Source organism: Pseudorca crassidens, chromosome 9 (genome assembly GCF_039906515.1).
Source record: "Pseudorca crassidens isolate mPseCra1 chromosome 9, mPseCra1.hap1, whole genome shotgun sequence".
Taxonomy (NCBI): Eukaryota; Metazoa; Chordata; class Mammalia; order Artiodactyla; family Delphinidae; genus Pseudorca; species Pseudorca crassidens.
Genome location: NC_090304.1, coordinates 1,876,139 through 1,890,024, shown reverse-complemented (window position 1 = coordinate 1,890,024; position 13,886 = coordinate 1,876,139). Strand labels below are relative to the sequence as shown.

The 13,886-nt window shown below is 63.2% G+C and overlaps 1 protein-coding gene across 1 annotated transcript; it reads left to right on the top strand.

The window, feature by feature from the left end:
- Positions 1–4,166: 4,166 nt before the first annotated feature.
- IGF2 (insulin like growth factor 2) lies at positions 4,167–13,886 on the top strand. The gene is made up of 4 exons (XM_067747912.1): positions 4,167–4,328; positions 9,046–9,208; positions 11,216–11,364; positions 11,829–13,886. The coding sequence occupies exons 1-4, from the start codon at positions 4,167–4,169 to the stop codon at positions 12,066–12,068; spliced, it is 714 nt and encodes a 237-aa protein (XP_067604013.1). The 3' UTR covers positions 12,069–13,886.

Here is a 13,886-nt window from a genome sequence, read left to right as displayed (position 1 = left end):
TTCGGAGCGCCGGGGCGAGCAGGGGGTGGCCGCCGGGGGTGCTCCCGGGCACCCAAACCGAGCCGGGGACGAGCCTGCCCGCGGCGGCGGCGCGGCCGCGGCTTCGCCTAGGCTCGCAGCGCGGGAGCGCGTGGGGCGCGGCGGCGGCGGGGAGCCCGCGGGCCTCCTCGCAGGCGGCCGAGCAGGGAGCCCGGAGCCCCGGGAGCGTCGGGGGAGCAGCGCCCCATCGCTCCCCCGCGGCTCTCGGGTTTCTCCCTTCCACCCCGACGCCCGCCCGGCCGGGCTTCTGCACGGAAGCGCTCTCATGGCCCAGGAGGCAAAAGCGGGAGAAGCCATGTGCCAGCCGGGGTGGAGGGCGCCCCTGGGAGTCCCGCGCACCAGCCCCGGAGCTGCTGCTACTGCCGCCGCCGCCGCCGCCGCCGCCGCCGCCGCCGCCGCGCAACCCGCGCTCGCGTCCCCCGGGGAGGGCGCCACTGCTCCGCGCGAGTCCCGGGGGCGGCGGATCCCCAGCGGCGGGTGCTTCCCCGGGCACCGGAGCTCAACCTCTCAAACGCAGCCCTCCATTCCCAGGGTCCCAACCCACCCAGCACCTTCCCCGCTCCTCCGGATCGCAGACATTATATTTTCTGGTCTCTTCCAAATTTAAACCTTGCTCAGGTCCCCCCAGTACATTCAACATTTCTCCAGGTCACAAGGGTTTTTTTTTTTTTTTTTTTTTTTGGTTTGGTTTGGGTTTTTTTTGCACATTAATTTCTGGGGATCTGAAAACGCATAACCCCCACTGGCTTTCCCACGTTTACACTAGTGGCCTGGGTCCCCAAACTCATTGGGTGTTTTCTCCCAGGCTCTTCACAATTTTATATACCCCCCAGCCCCACCCCCAGGTTCTGCAGAGTTACACAGTGGCAAACCCTATTCGGGAAGATTTAAACATTAACCCTGGGTCCTGTGGTCAGGCTGACCAATTCGCCTGGCTCCCCAGAATGTGCACAGTGTTCTTCTGGCATTTAGGCATCATTCCCAAACAAGTGGAGCTCTCTTCCTGTGTCCCCGTAATTTTGGACGACAGTGGCTCCCAAGCTTACCACCCCTGTTCTGGGCCCCCCACACTGAAGCCCTGTTCCCCTGGTTCACCAGAGTTCGGGGCATTATCTGCTGGGTTCCACAACTGTATTGGCCTCACCCTGGGTTCCCTAAATTTTCCACAAAGAATCCTAGGCACCCCCACCTCCGCAACACACTAAGCCATTTCCCCGGGACCCTCAGGGTCTGAACGTTGCTTCCCATACCTCCACCAAAATTTAGGCGTTACACCCAAAGCACGCCGATCCCCCTTCTGAATCATAAACAGTCTGCGCTCTGATCTCCTGAGTTCCACAAAATTGAGAGGATGATTTCTGGTCCCCAAAACGCATTGATTTCTGGTCCCCCCCTTTTTTTTTTTGGTGGGCCATGAAGATATGGGGCGTTCATTCCCGGGGATCTCCAAGCTTCCTTGCCACTTATCAGGTTCATTAAAATTTAGACACTTACCCAGGCCCCGAAAGCACGCGGAGCAATTATCCAAGGTGCGCTCAATTGTGATCGTGGACAGGCAGGTTCCCCCAAATCGCAAACCTCCCAGGTCCCCCTGGGTCAAACCACGCACAAAACAAACTCTCTCACAGAGCCTATATCTTGTTATACCCAGCTCGTTTGAGTGTCCCAGTAACCAAATATTCTGAATATTTTCTCCGCCTCATAACATTCTGAATATTAAAAAATTCCCTGGGCCCCACGAGCTTACTGACAAGAATCCAGGTTTTCTAAAAGTCAGAACGGATCCCATATCCCGGGCCGACCAACGCTGGACCCTTTCCTCTATTTGGGCACGCTGGGCTCTCAACATGAGGCATTGCCCTCCAGGCCCCCCAGACACATTCAGTGTTACACTTCTGTCACAGAAAGGCACCGATTTCTTGGGCTCCAAGGCATCTCAGGCACCCACTGAGTCACCCCAAATTTAGTCGACATTTTCTGAGTCTCCCAGACACTGCAAACCCCCTGTAGATACCCAGCTGCAGGCACTGATTCTTCAGGCCCCACCACTTAGGAACTCTGAATCCTTTCCCCATAAAACGTAGATACTGACCCTCATTTCTCCTGAGGACTTCGAAGAGCTTCTTTGGATCCCCAGATTCAGAAATGATTTTTCTGGGGCCTCCAGATTGAGACACTGCCTGCCAGCCCTCCAAAATAAACTGAGATTATTTTCCCCCCTCCACAAAAGAATTGATCTTTTTTTGAACGTTGATTTATGGGTCCCCTGACTTGATGATCCTTGCCCCGAGTCCCCCTAAATTTAGGCAATTTTCCACAGGCCTCCCAAAGTGAAATTGCCCAGATACCGAAAAAAATCCCCGGGTCCTGGAAATCCCAGGTATTATAGGCCGCGTCCTACAAGCTTCCTTGCTACTAACCAGGTTCCCTGGAATTTAGGTACCAATCTCTACTGGACAATTTTCATGGATTCCCCCAAACTTGGGCCACGTCTTCCTAGGGTTCCCCAAATGCAGACAGTGCCCAGGAAAATATATTTTTTTCCTGTTCACCAAAAATAAACTAATTGAAACCAACGTAAAAATTAAGATATAAAAGGACATTGATTTTCTGCATTCTCCAAATGTCCTGATCACACCCCAGGTTGCCCCGAATTTAGATCGTGTTTCTTGACTCTCTAAAGGACATTGAGGATTTTCTCAAAAGCCACAGCAATTATGGAAGTTACTTTCCCTGGGTGATGCAAGCGTCCAGGCCACTAACTTGAATTTCTAAGTTGTGGAAATTAATCTCCACTCTTCTCCACCGCATGGACGATTTGCCTAGATCCCCAAAATGTGTCCATTGTTTTTCTTCCCCCGGTTTTAGACAGTACGCCTCTGGGGTTCTCCCAAGTTTCACGCTGAGCATTTTCCTCGGGTCATCCCCAAACCTACTTCGCCACAAAGTGGGACCCCCCACAAACTTGCTGACCCAGATGCTGGGGTCCCCACATTTTAGACGCGGCTCCCTTGTCCCCCAGTTGCAGGGAGAAATCCCCCCGGTCCTCAGACTCGGACTCTCTTTCTGGAGTCTCGAATTTAGTCGTGAATCGCAGTTCCCCACACCGACGCAACCTCCCTTGGGTCCCCACTTCGGGACACTCGTTCTCTCGCCCGCAAATCAGGCGGCTCTGACTTGCGTTCCCGGCCTTTGGGCATTGTTCCCGGCCCCGCCGCGGTCTCTGCAGCTTCCCCAATCCCGCGTACCACGGGCACTGGTTCTGGGCCTCTCTGCGTCTCCTACGAAGTCCCCGGAGCTCCTCGGAGTTGGAAAATTTCTCTTGTGTTCCCCAAACACACTTGGCCCAGCAGCGTGTCCTCCAGGACGCAGGCAGTGCTTCTCCCGCGTCCAGGAAAACGACTGGGCATTGCCCCCAGTTTCCCCCAAATTTGGGCATTGTCCCCGGGTCTTCCAACGGACTGGGCGTTGCCCCCGGACACTGGGGACTGCCCCCGGGGTCTCGCTCACCTTCAGCGCGTCCGCCGCCCGTTGCAGAGCGCTCGCTCTCTGCCTCGGCTCCTAGCGCGCCCGCGGACGCAGCCTCCGGCCTCCAGCCTCGCGGTGAGCTCCCCGCCGCCTCGCGTCCCGGCCCGGCTCCCAAACCCACCCGCCGCCGTCCCGAGCGGCTGCCGGGGACACCGGCGCGGGGCGCGGGAGCCTGCGGCGGGCTAGCCCCTCGGCGGCCGCGCTCGCTAGGCCGGGCGCCCTGAAACCCGCGCCGCTTTCGTTTGCTCTCTGCAAAGATCACGGTCGTGGGGAAAGCGCCTCGGCGGCCCCCCAGCGGGGCAGGCAGGGCGCAGGGTAGGAGGGACGCGGAGGACAGGCGCACCCGGCTCGGGCGGCGCGGCGCCGCCAGCCGCCGGGCGGAGGACTCCGGGAGGCGCGCGCCGAGCGCGGGCGACGTGATTGATGGCGGAGCGAGGGGGCGAGCCGGGCGCGGGCTTCCGCCGCCGGCGGCCCCTTCCCCTCGGAGGGGCGCTGGCTGCCGGGGCTCCTGGGGGCGGGCGGGGCGCGGGGGCTCGTGCGTGGTTTTTGACTTGGTAAAAATCACAACGACTTCTTACATCGTCCAAACTCTCCAGGAGATGGTTTCCCCAGACCCCCAAATTATCCTGGTGGCCCCTGGGGCTGAACCCGAGTCTGCGCAAGTCCAACGCACTGAGGACGGGGGAACTATTATCCGGGTATTTTGGGTGGGCCCCAAAGGCGAGCTGCTTAGATGCACCCCGGTGAGCCCGGTCATGCAGGTAGGATTTGAGCGATGTTTCCCGCCCTGCTCGTATCTCTCCCGGCAGGCGCAGCCCGGGCCGGCCCCATGCCTGGCCCAGATTCGGTCCTGGCCCGGCCGGCCCTCCCCACGTACCGCACCTGGCGGCCGCCGAGGCTACTCCCCGGTTCCCGCGCGGCACCGGGGGGCGCTCGGGCTCCGGCTGCGGCTCGAGGGGCTGCGCCTGCTCGGGCAGGTGGCGGCTGCGCGCCCCGCCCGCGCCCAGGGACTCCCCACTTCCCTTGTACATCCCAGCGGCACTCGGGGACCCCCGACCCAGTGTCGAGCCACCTGCGCCCGCATTCCGACAGGGCACCCTCGCCGCGTAGCCCCCTGGCCGGGCGCGGGGACCTGGCCGTCGCTAGGGCGTGTGACGCCGCCCACCCTGGTCGCCCCGCGTCCCCCGTGCACTAATGCGGGGACCTTGGCACCCCGGAACCTAAGACGGGGCCCCCAAACACTTTAGAATAGCGATTCGGGATTTCTTTCGAACTCTGCCGATCCCTGCCCCCAATCCAATCTCGCCCCCGCGCACCCCACAGCCCCCCCCCAACCGCCGCCCCCCGGGACCCCAAGCCCGCCCCCCGCCCTTGGCTCGAGTTGCGAGGGCGGTCCGGGGGCGGGGCGAGGGCCCCGCGGGCGCCCATTGGCGCGGGCGCACGGCCAGCGGGGCCCGAGCGGGCGCCGAGCCGCGGGGTGGCGCGGCTATAAGAGCCGGGCGTTGGCGCCCGGAGTTCGCCTGCTCTCCGGCGGAGCTGCGTGAGGCCAGGCCGGCCCCCGGCCCCCCCCTTCCGGCCGCCCCCGCCTCCTGGCCCACGCCCGCCCGCGCTCGGCCCGCCAGCGCCTCCACCCGGCTGGCGGCCCCGCGTCGACGCCGTCCGCCGCCACGCTGCTGACTCCCATCTCGGGCGCCGTCGGCGGGGTCGCGCTCCGCCGGCCTGCGGATCCCCCGCCGCCTCCTCCTCATCTACCTCAACGCCCGTCCCGCTTCGCCCGAGGAGGCGGTCCCCCCCGCAGGCAGTCCGGCTCGCAGGCCGCCGGCGTTGTCATCCCCCGCGCTCCCTCCCGGCCCTCCCCGGCGCGCAGCCCGGCCGCTCCCCCTCCTCGCTGCGTCCCGAGCGGCCCCGGCGCCGCCACCGCCGCCCCCCCCCGAGGCCCGGGCTCGCGACGGCCGAGGGCTCCGTCGGCCCAAACCGAGCTGGGCGCCCGCGGCCCGGGTGACGCCTCCGCTCCGCCCCCCTCAGCACCTTCCCCGGCCCCCGACGTTGCGCCCTTTCCTCGCTTCTCTGCGCTCCCCGTCCCCTCTCCGGCCTCTGGTCCCGGCCCCCTCTCTTCTTCCGCAGCCTTCCCTTTGCTCCCTCCCGCCCCCCCCAGCTCCTTGCCTCCAACTCCCTCCCCTTCCACGCCCGCCCTCTCGCCTTCGCCGTCCCAAAGTGGATTAATTATACGCTTTCTGTTTCTCTCCTCGCTGTTCTCTCCCGCTGTGCGCCTGCCCGTCTCTCACTGTCCTCTCTCTCTCTCTCTCTCTCTCTCGCCCTCTCTTCGGCCCCCCCCTTTTCACGTTCACTCTGTCTCTCTCACTATCTCTGCCCCTCTCTATCCTTGATACAACAGCTGACCTCATTTCCCGATACCCTTTCCCCCCCTAAAAGTACAACATCTGGCCCGCCCCAGCCCGCAGACAGCCCGTCCTCCCCAAACAATCAGACGAGTTTCCCACCCCCCCAAAAAAGCCATCCCCCCGTTCTGCCCCGTCGCACATTCGGCCCCCGCGACTCGGCCAGAGCGGCGCTGGCAGAGGAGTGCCCGGCAGGAGGGCCAACGCCCGCTGTTCGGTTTGCAATACGCAGCAGGGAGGTGGGCGGCCCCTGCGCCGGCTTCCAGGTAAGCTGCGTGCGGGCCGGGCCGGGCCGGGGCGGCTGGGCCCGGGGCAGACAGGGTGGGGGGCTGTCGGTCACGTTACGCGTCTCGAACCCCGCGCTCTGCCCTGTGCCGCGGAGGAGGGGGCGAGGGGTGGGGGGGGCGGGGTGGGGACTTGGGAAGTGCCCGGGGAGGTGTGAGCTGTCTGCAAGGCGACTTCCTGGTCGCTTTGCGGGTGCAGGGGGTGTTGCTGAAAGTTTGTGATTTGTGCCGCGGGGGCGGGGGCGGGGGGCAGTGCAACGAGGACGGGCGCAAGTCTCAGAAACCCACCCTGGTATGTTGACTCGGTGCCAGCAAGACCGAGAGAGGAAAACTGGGTGGGCGGGGCCAGGATGGAGCGAGGGGGGCCGAGTTGGCAAAGGAGTCCTGCCAGACACCGCATTCGCAGCGCACTCCCTACAGCCTCCCTCTCCCTGTCCCCGACATTGCCCACCAGTAATCTGGAGAGAGGGCCTGGTCCAGGGCTCGAAAGGGCAGCAGTGGACAACCCAGAGAGGGTAACTGCCCCTGCCCCAGTGGGCAGATGGAAGTTTCCAGACAAGGAGGTGGAAAGCAGCCCCCCTCCCTGCACCCCCGCCCCCATTTCCCGGTGCCAGGATGGGCTGGGGGTGCAGGATGAGCCCCCCCGCCCCCCGTTCTTTGCTAAGAGATGGTGGGGAAGGCGGTTGGGGGTGCCGCAGAGAAGGGAACGGCTGGAAGGAGGGAGGGGGCGGGAGCAAAGGGGGCGGGGGGAGTGGTCAGCAGGGAGAGGGGTGGGGGTAGGGTGGAGCCGCGGCTGGGAGGAGCCGGCTCAGACATAAAAGCTGAGGCACTGACCAGCCTGCAAACTGGACATTGGCTTCTCCTCTGAGGCAGCCTTCCAGCCTCCTCCTCCCGCATCCTCTTCCTCCAGCCCCAGCGAGCCTCCTGTCCAGCTGCAGGTAACCGGGGCTGTTGAGCGAGGACCCGGCTGCCCTCCCGCTCCGGCCTCAGCCCCTTGGCCCCTGCCCGCGGCCTCCCACCCAGCCCCTTCATCCCTCCCCTCTGCCTCTGCCCTGTCGCCCCTGCCCTCCCTCCTCTGCCCGCTTGGTCACCTGGCCCGCACAGCTGCATGCCCCTCGTCTAGTCTTCTGCTCTTTGCTGGTGCCCTGGACTGGACCCCGCACCGAGTGGCTGGGCTTGCAGAAGGATGGGGCTGCCGCTCGGACGGCACCGAGTCCCTAGCTGGACAAATTTGTTCCTAGAATTTGGAGGGGGGGGCGGCACCGGGCTGTCGGGAGACAGGCTGGGGTCTGGTGCAGGGAGGAGGTGAGCTGAGCCAGGCGGCAGTTTCCATCTTCCACGGAGCTGGCCCTGCTCGTCAGGAGCTTAAGCGAGACTGTGCTTCCTTCGCAGCCCCTCATTTCCTACACGATTTATTGCATCAAAATTCCCCTGGGCCCAGCATGTAGCAGCCTTGCTCCAGGCTGGCAAGGGGCGTGCTGCTCGGTGCCTCTGTGCTCACTGGGTGCACAGCCTAAGAGGGACACACGTGGGCAGCTCCACCCAGGCCCTTACTAGGGTAGCCTGCGGGTGCCACGGGGCTCAGGGGCACCCGGCCGAGACTGTCCCCCCAGAAGGGGCTCGTACCTGGGCCCGCAGAGGGCAGGCTGGGGCTGCCTGCCTGGGGGGCTTCCACCTTTTGGAGGGCTAGGGGTGGCTCGCTGCGTCCCAAGAGGAGTCAAGGTCCCTTTCAAGCCCCCCGACTCCTTCGGGGACCTGGTTAACCCTTGCCCCAGGTCTGCAGCCACAAAACCTTGCGAGGGGGTGTGTCTTGAGATGTGCCTCTCCTTCTAGGCGGTGCCCTGAGGGACCGGGGGTCTGGCCTCTAGGTGGCCTGAGCTGTTCTCTCCAGCTCCTGGGGTGGGGTTGGGTACCCCAAATGGGGAGAGGGCCTGGTGGTCCTGGAGGGACTTTGAGGTCCCTGGCCCTGGGTAGTGTGATGCGAGGCCTGGAAAGGAGGCTTTCGGCTTTTATGTGTGTTTGGGGTGCCCAGGGCAGGCTGGAGTCGAGGGACTGAGTGATGTAGGAGAAGGTGGCTCCTGGGAGCGTGGCTGGCACCGCCGTGCTGACCGTCGGACCCTTGACCCAGGCTTTGCTGAGCCGCAGACTGAGAGGGTGGGAGAGGCAGTGCGGGAGGGAGGAGGGTGGTGCTGGCCCAGCAGAACCCCCCTGTTGCTTTGGGAGGGAGGCTGGTCCTCCTGGCACCCTTGCTCAGCCGGTCCTCTGAGATGCACATGTTCTGTGCTGGGGTGGGGCCGTCTGCCATCTTGGCTGGCGCTGGGAGGCCCGAGGAGTGGCCGCTGCCCTGTGCCGGCCCCGCCCCCATGACATCATAGGATGGAGGCCAGGTCCAGTGTCCAGCACTGGCCCCTGCAGCTCTGGGTGTGGCTGAGCCCCTGCAGTAATAACGATGGGGATCCCCACGTGAAATTACTGACTAGCACTCGGTGCCCCTCAGAGGTGTGCCCCGCACACGGCCCTTCACGCGGGGCAGCTCTGCATCCTGCCTGCGTCAGCAGTGGAAGCTCCAGCTCTTCTGTAATTAAAACAATTAAGATTAAGGAGAAAGGCGTGCTTTAAAGCTGTAACTGGACTTTAAATTAGGAGATGGCTGGGCTGAGTGTCCCCGAAGGGAGCAGGCCCGCATCCCCTTGCTGGGCCAGCATTTCGGGACGCCCTGGCTGGTGGGCAGTGGGAGGGGCCCGGGCCTGGACGTGGCGGGGCGGTGGGCTCACGCCTCTTGTCTCCGCCCGCAGACACCGATGGGGATCCGAGTGGGAAAGTCGATGCTGGGGCTGCTCGCCTTCTTGGCCTTCGCCTCGTGCTGCTATGCTGCTTACCGCCCCAGTGAGACTCTGTGCGGCGGGGAGCTGGTGGACACCCTCCAGTTTGTCTGCGGGGACCGCGGCTTCTACTTCAGTAAGTAGCTCAGCGGGGCGAGGGCGGAGGGGTGTGCGCAGCGGGTGCTCGATAGGTGCTGGAGTCCTCCTTACCGCATGTCAGACACCTCTGCAGGTCTTCAGCGCACCTGGCCTGGGGGTCGGGCCCAGGGAGGCCCCTCGGAGGTGAATGAGCCCGGGGCCCTTGCTGTGAGACTTGGAGAGCGCAGTCACGCCCTCGCAGTCCACATTTATTAGGCACTTACGGTGTGCTTGGGCGGTGCCCGCACTCCCTGATTTCTTGCAGGTGGGAGGGAGAGTGGACGGTGGTATCTACAGGGGGACCAGACCTTAAGTGGCAGGTGCGGGTGGGGTGCAGAGTGGGCTGGAGGCCGGGCTTCCGGGCGGGGTGACCCAGGCCCCCACAGGGAGGCAGCCCTTCCCCTCCTGCTTCTCCCTGACCTGCCCATGGGCAGGGCTGCGGGCACTGGTTTCCCCGCACGTTTTGCCCACATCTTGGCAACGGGCAGATACCCGTGGATGGTGAGATTTTAAATGGAATCAAATGGGTTGAAAACCAGTCAGAATAAAAGCACACGTTGCTGGCGGCGTGAGTGTGCCTGGCCCACGCTCGGCTGCATCCGCAGGAGGGGACCGCCGGGGCCCCCAGGCCTGGGTGGGACCCGCACCCGAGGGGCAGGGCACAGTGCAGGGCGCCCGCCTGCTGGCCCGAGGGCTCTGTTCTTCGCCCTCCTCTCTGATTCCCAACCTGCAGGAGCCGGCTGGGCATGTGGAGACCTCTGCTCTCCCTTGCCCCTGTGCCCTGTGTGGCAGGGCGGGTCCCCCGTTGGAGGTGAGCTCTCCTTCGGGGTGTGGGCTCTTGCCCTCGTTTCCCAGCAGTCTGGGCCTCAGTTTCTTTAACTGCAGGACGGGTCAGGGGAGTTCCGGAGAGTGTCCATCCGGATAACGGGAGAAACTGGGGAGCAGTTTCTTGACCCTCGAGGGGGGAGGGAGTGTGTGCTCCCCCTGGGCTCAGCCGGACACTGCTCAGGGCTGGGTGTGGGTGGGGACATGGCTGGGGCAAGCAGGCAGTGGCCGTAAGGCTCATCGTAACCATCACCCACCACAAGGCACCTTCTTCTGCAGCCTTTACTTACCCACCCTCTGAAATGGGCCGAAAATGCCCGTCTTGCATGTCAGAGCTTCTCTTTAAAAAACATTCCTGCTTCTTGACGCTTCTGAGGCCCCTGCCTGCCCTGGCTTCTCCTGTGGCCTCTGTCTCCTGCCACATTTGGGGGCAGGAGATAGCACCGTACGGTCTGGTGCTGGCTGGCCCTCGCCCGGGGAGTGGCCCCCTGGCACCAGGTTTCCCTGAAAGGAGGGCCGGGCTGAGCCCCCAACCCTTTCGACCCTGCACCTGGACCCCTTACTAGGGGCTCCTCTCCCTCCCCCCACCGATGGCGGAAGGCAGGCCGGGGGCTTTTCCTTGCAGCTGAGTCTGGAGCCTGTGCGTGGAGGAGAGGGGGAGGACGGGAAGAAAGGAGGGCGTGGTTTTTGCAGGTCCTCACTCCTCTCCTCCCGTCTTCTCCTTCTTCCTCCCATTCCTACCTGTCTCGGCGGCGGCTCTAGGGCCGCAGGCACCCAGGCTCCTGGTTGGTTCAGGGATGGCACCTGGGTCCCAGCCGGCCTTTGGGTCAGGACCCTGGGATCCCAGGATGTGGGGCCGGGCCCCGTGCATTTTCCAAACAGCCCCTGGTGGTGGACCAGGAGGCCGTGCCCACTTTACACACGACGAGGGAGGCACCGAGAGGCCAGGGGGCTGGTCCTGGAGCGCACTCACCCCGCTGTCCATTCTCTCCTTTCTGGGGCCCCTGCGCGCCCCCCTCTCGCTTTCTTCCTTCCCTCCAGTCCAAGGCCGGCTGTCCCTGCAAGGTGACCGGCATCCTGTCCCAAGGGCAGGGGCGGCGGGCTGGCTGGAGGAACCCTGGGGAGCCCCCTGGGGCGCTGGTGCTGACGTGCCCTTTCCTTCCTCCTGTGGGACTTCCAGGCAGGCCGGCAAGCCGCGTGAACCGCCGCAGCCGTGGCATCGTGGAAGAGTGCTGCTTCCGCAGCTGCGACCTGGCCCTGCTGGAGACCTACTGCGCCACCCCCGCCAAGTCCGAGAGGGACGTGTCGACCCCTCCGACCGTGCTTCCGGTAAGGCGGCCCCCCCAGCTTGGGTCCGTGGACGGCCCCCCAGCTCTGGGCCCGTGGACAGCCCCCCAGCTCAGGCCTGTGGACGCTCTGGGCCCGTGGGCAGCCCCCCAGCTCTGGGCCTGTGGGCGGCCCGGCCCCTGTGAGGGGAGCCGGCGTCTCCGGGACCCTCCCCCTCTCTGGAGCCCCTCGGGGCTGTGACCTCTAAGCCAGGGGACCAGGGCGCAGCAGCTCCTCAGCTGGAAGCGCGGCTAGGGAGTCCTTTACATGTTTGCCACGTGCCCCCCCCGCAACCGTGGTGGTGTTGACCAGAAGCCGGGGGAGTTACTGACCTGTCACACGTCGGGCACGCTGCAAGGTTTAGGGACAGCCCCCAGCAGGTTGCCCAGATGTCCCCCCGGGGCCTGGGTGGCTGGGGAGCAGGGGCTGGGGGCCAGGCACCCCTTGACCGGCCCTTCCCCTCTCAGGACAACTTCCCCAGATACCCCGTGGGCAAATTCTTCCAATATGACACCTGGAAGCAGTCCGCCCAACGCCTGCGCAGGGGCCTGCCCGCCCTCCTGCGAGCCCGCCGGGGTCGCACGCTCGCCAAGGAGCTGGAGGTGTTCAGAGAGGCCAAGCGTCACCGCCCCCTGATCGCCCTGCCCACCCAGGACCCCGCCGCCCACGGGGGCGCCTCTCTTGAGGCGTCCGGCCATCGCAAGTGAGCCAAATTGTCGTAATTCTGCAAAGCGGCACCACCCACTCGTGACCTCCTCTTGACCGGACCTTTCCATCAGGTCCCACCGCTGAAACCTCTGTACCGTCCTGTCTGCGGGCTCCCCTGACCTGGCCCCCGTGCCCCAACCTCCCCACGTCAGGCTGCTCTCTCCTCGGCCCCCTCCATCGGGCTAAGGGAATCACAACAAAATCTTTAAAAATGTACAAAATCAATTGGCTTTCGCCCTCTCTCCCAAATTATCACCCCCAAATTACCCCCAAATTACACAACCAAAATTGCAATCACAAACGTGTCGGCCCCCTTGAAACGAATTGGCTTCTTAGCAACACCGGAAAAGCTAACTAGCTTTCCAGAAAACCCTAAAAAAAAAAAAAAATCAATTAGCTGAAAAAAAAAAATACTAAAAATAAATTGGCTTCAAAACAATTGGCAAAATAAAAGAATTCGGCCCCCACCCTTCCTTCTCGTTCCTCTCGGACCTGGACTTCAATTGGCTGTGACTGACCATCCAAGAGAAAGGAAGGCGCCAAATTTGCAGGTAGGCTTGTCACTGCTCGCCAGCCATCTCCCTCCTCCACCAACCCTCGCCGGGCTCTGGCCGTGTGACACCGAAGACCCAAACCTGTTCCTCCCCGTAGTTTCCATCACTGAGACCGCTGTGGAGCCGTGGGGGGGCCCAGCAACACCCGGGGAGCGGTGCACGGGACAGAAAACCCGAATTCGCGCAGATAAAACTTAATTGGCATAAACGCCCACACGCTCCAAAATTTTACGTCTGAATTCTCACCTTTGAAAGCACACGCACCCACACGCAACCCTGCACGCGCACGCGCGCGCGCACACACACACACACACACACACACACACCCTCACACACACCCTCACACATATCCACAACCCTCACACACATCCACACACGCGCACACACACACACACACACTCTCACACACATCCACACACGCACACGCACACATACACTCTCACACACATCCACAACCCTCACGTGCATCCACACACACACGCACACACACCCATATATGTGGGATACCCAAACCCAGCATTGTGCAGATGAGACCGCATTCCATCCCAAATTCTTCTCTAAGCTGCCCTGCGATGAGGTTTTCGCGTCCTGTGCTCCTCTCTGGTCCCCTGGGATGCGCCCTAGGGTGGGAGGGTGTGTGTCCCAGGCTCAGGCGCCGGTGGTTCCATCTTTCCGAGATGAGGCAGATCCCCCCTCCTTCTCGGCACCCGTCCTGACCCCACGGCACCTGCAGTGAGAGTCCCGATGCCCCCAGACCCCACTGGCATCCACGCACCTACTATCGTGCTGAGCGAGGAACGGGTTTGGCCGGAGTGGAGATGGCTGTGGCCAAGCAAGACATGCCCTGCCGCGTCGCCTGACCCCCTAGGTGTGCTCCTGTGAGATCTGGGGACCCCCCCAGCACACCTAGGGCTCGCCTTTGCCAGCCTCCTGGGGGAGCCTGTCAGAAATGAGGGCCCCCTGGAGACTGGCAAGGGTCATGGGGAGTGTGGGAAGTCTGGAGGTTGGTGGGGTGGGTGGGGGGGCATTGGGGGCTGGTGGGGGATGCTATGGGGTAGGAAGTGGTCCAGCAAGGGTTTGGACGAAACGGTCAGGAGGAAGGATTGACGAGGAGACGTGCAGAATTACAGATCGAATCAGGAACCCAAATTGATGCCAATTGATCTATTTCCCCCCTTTAATTGGCTTCTCCTGGGGCTTTTTTCCTTTTTTTTTTTTTTTTATCCCTCCTTAGCTTTTTGCGCGCTCATGTACCAAATTAAA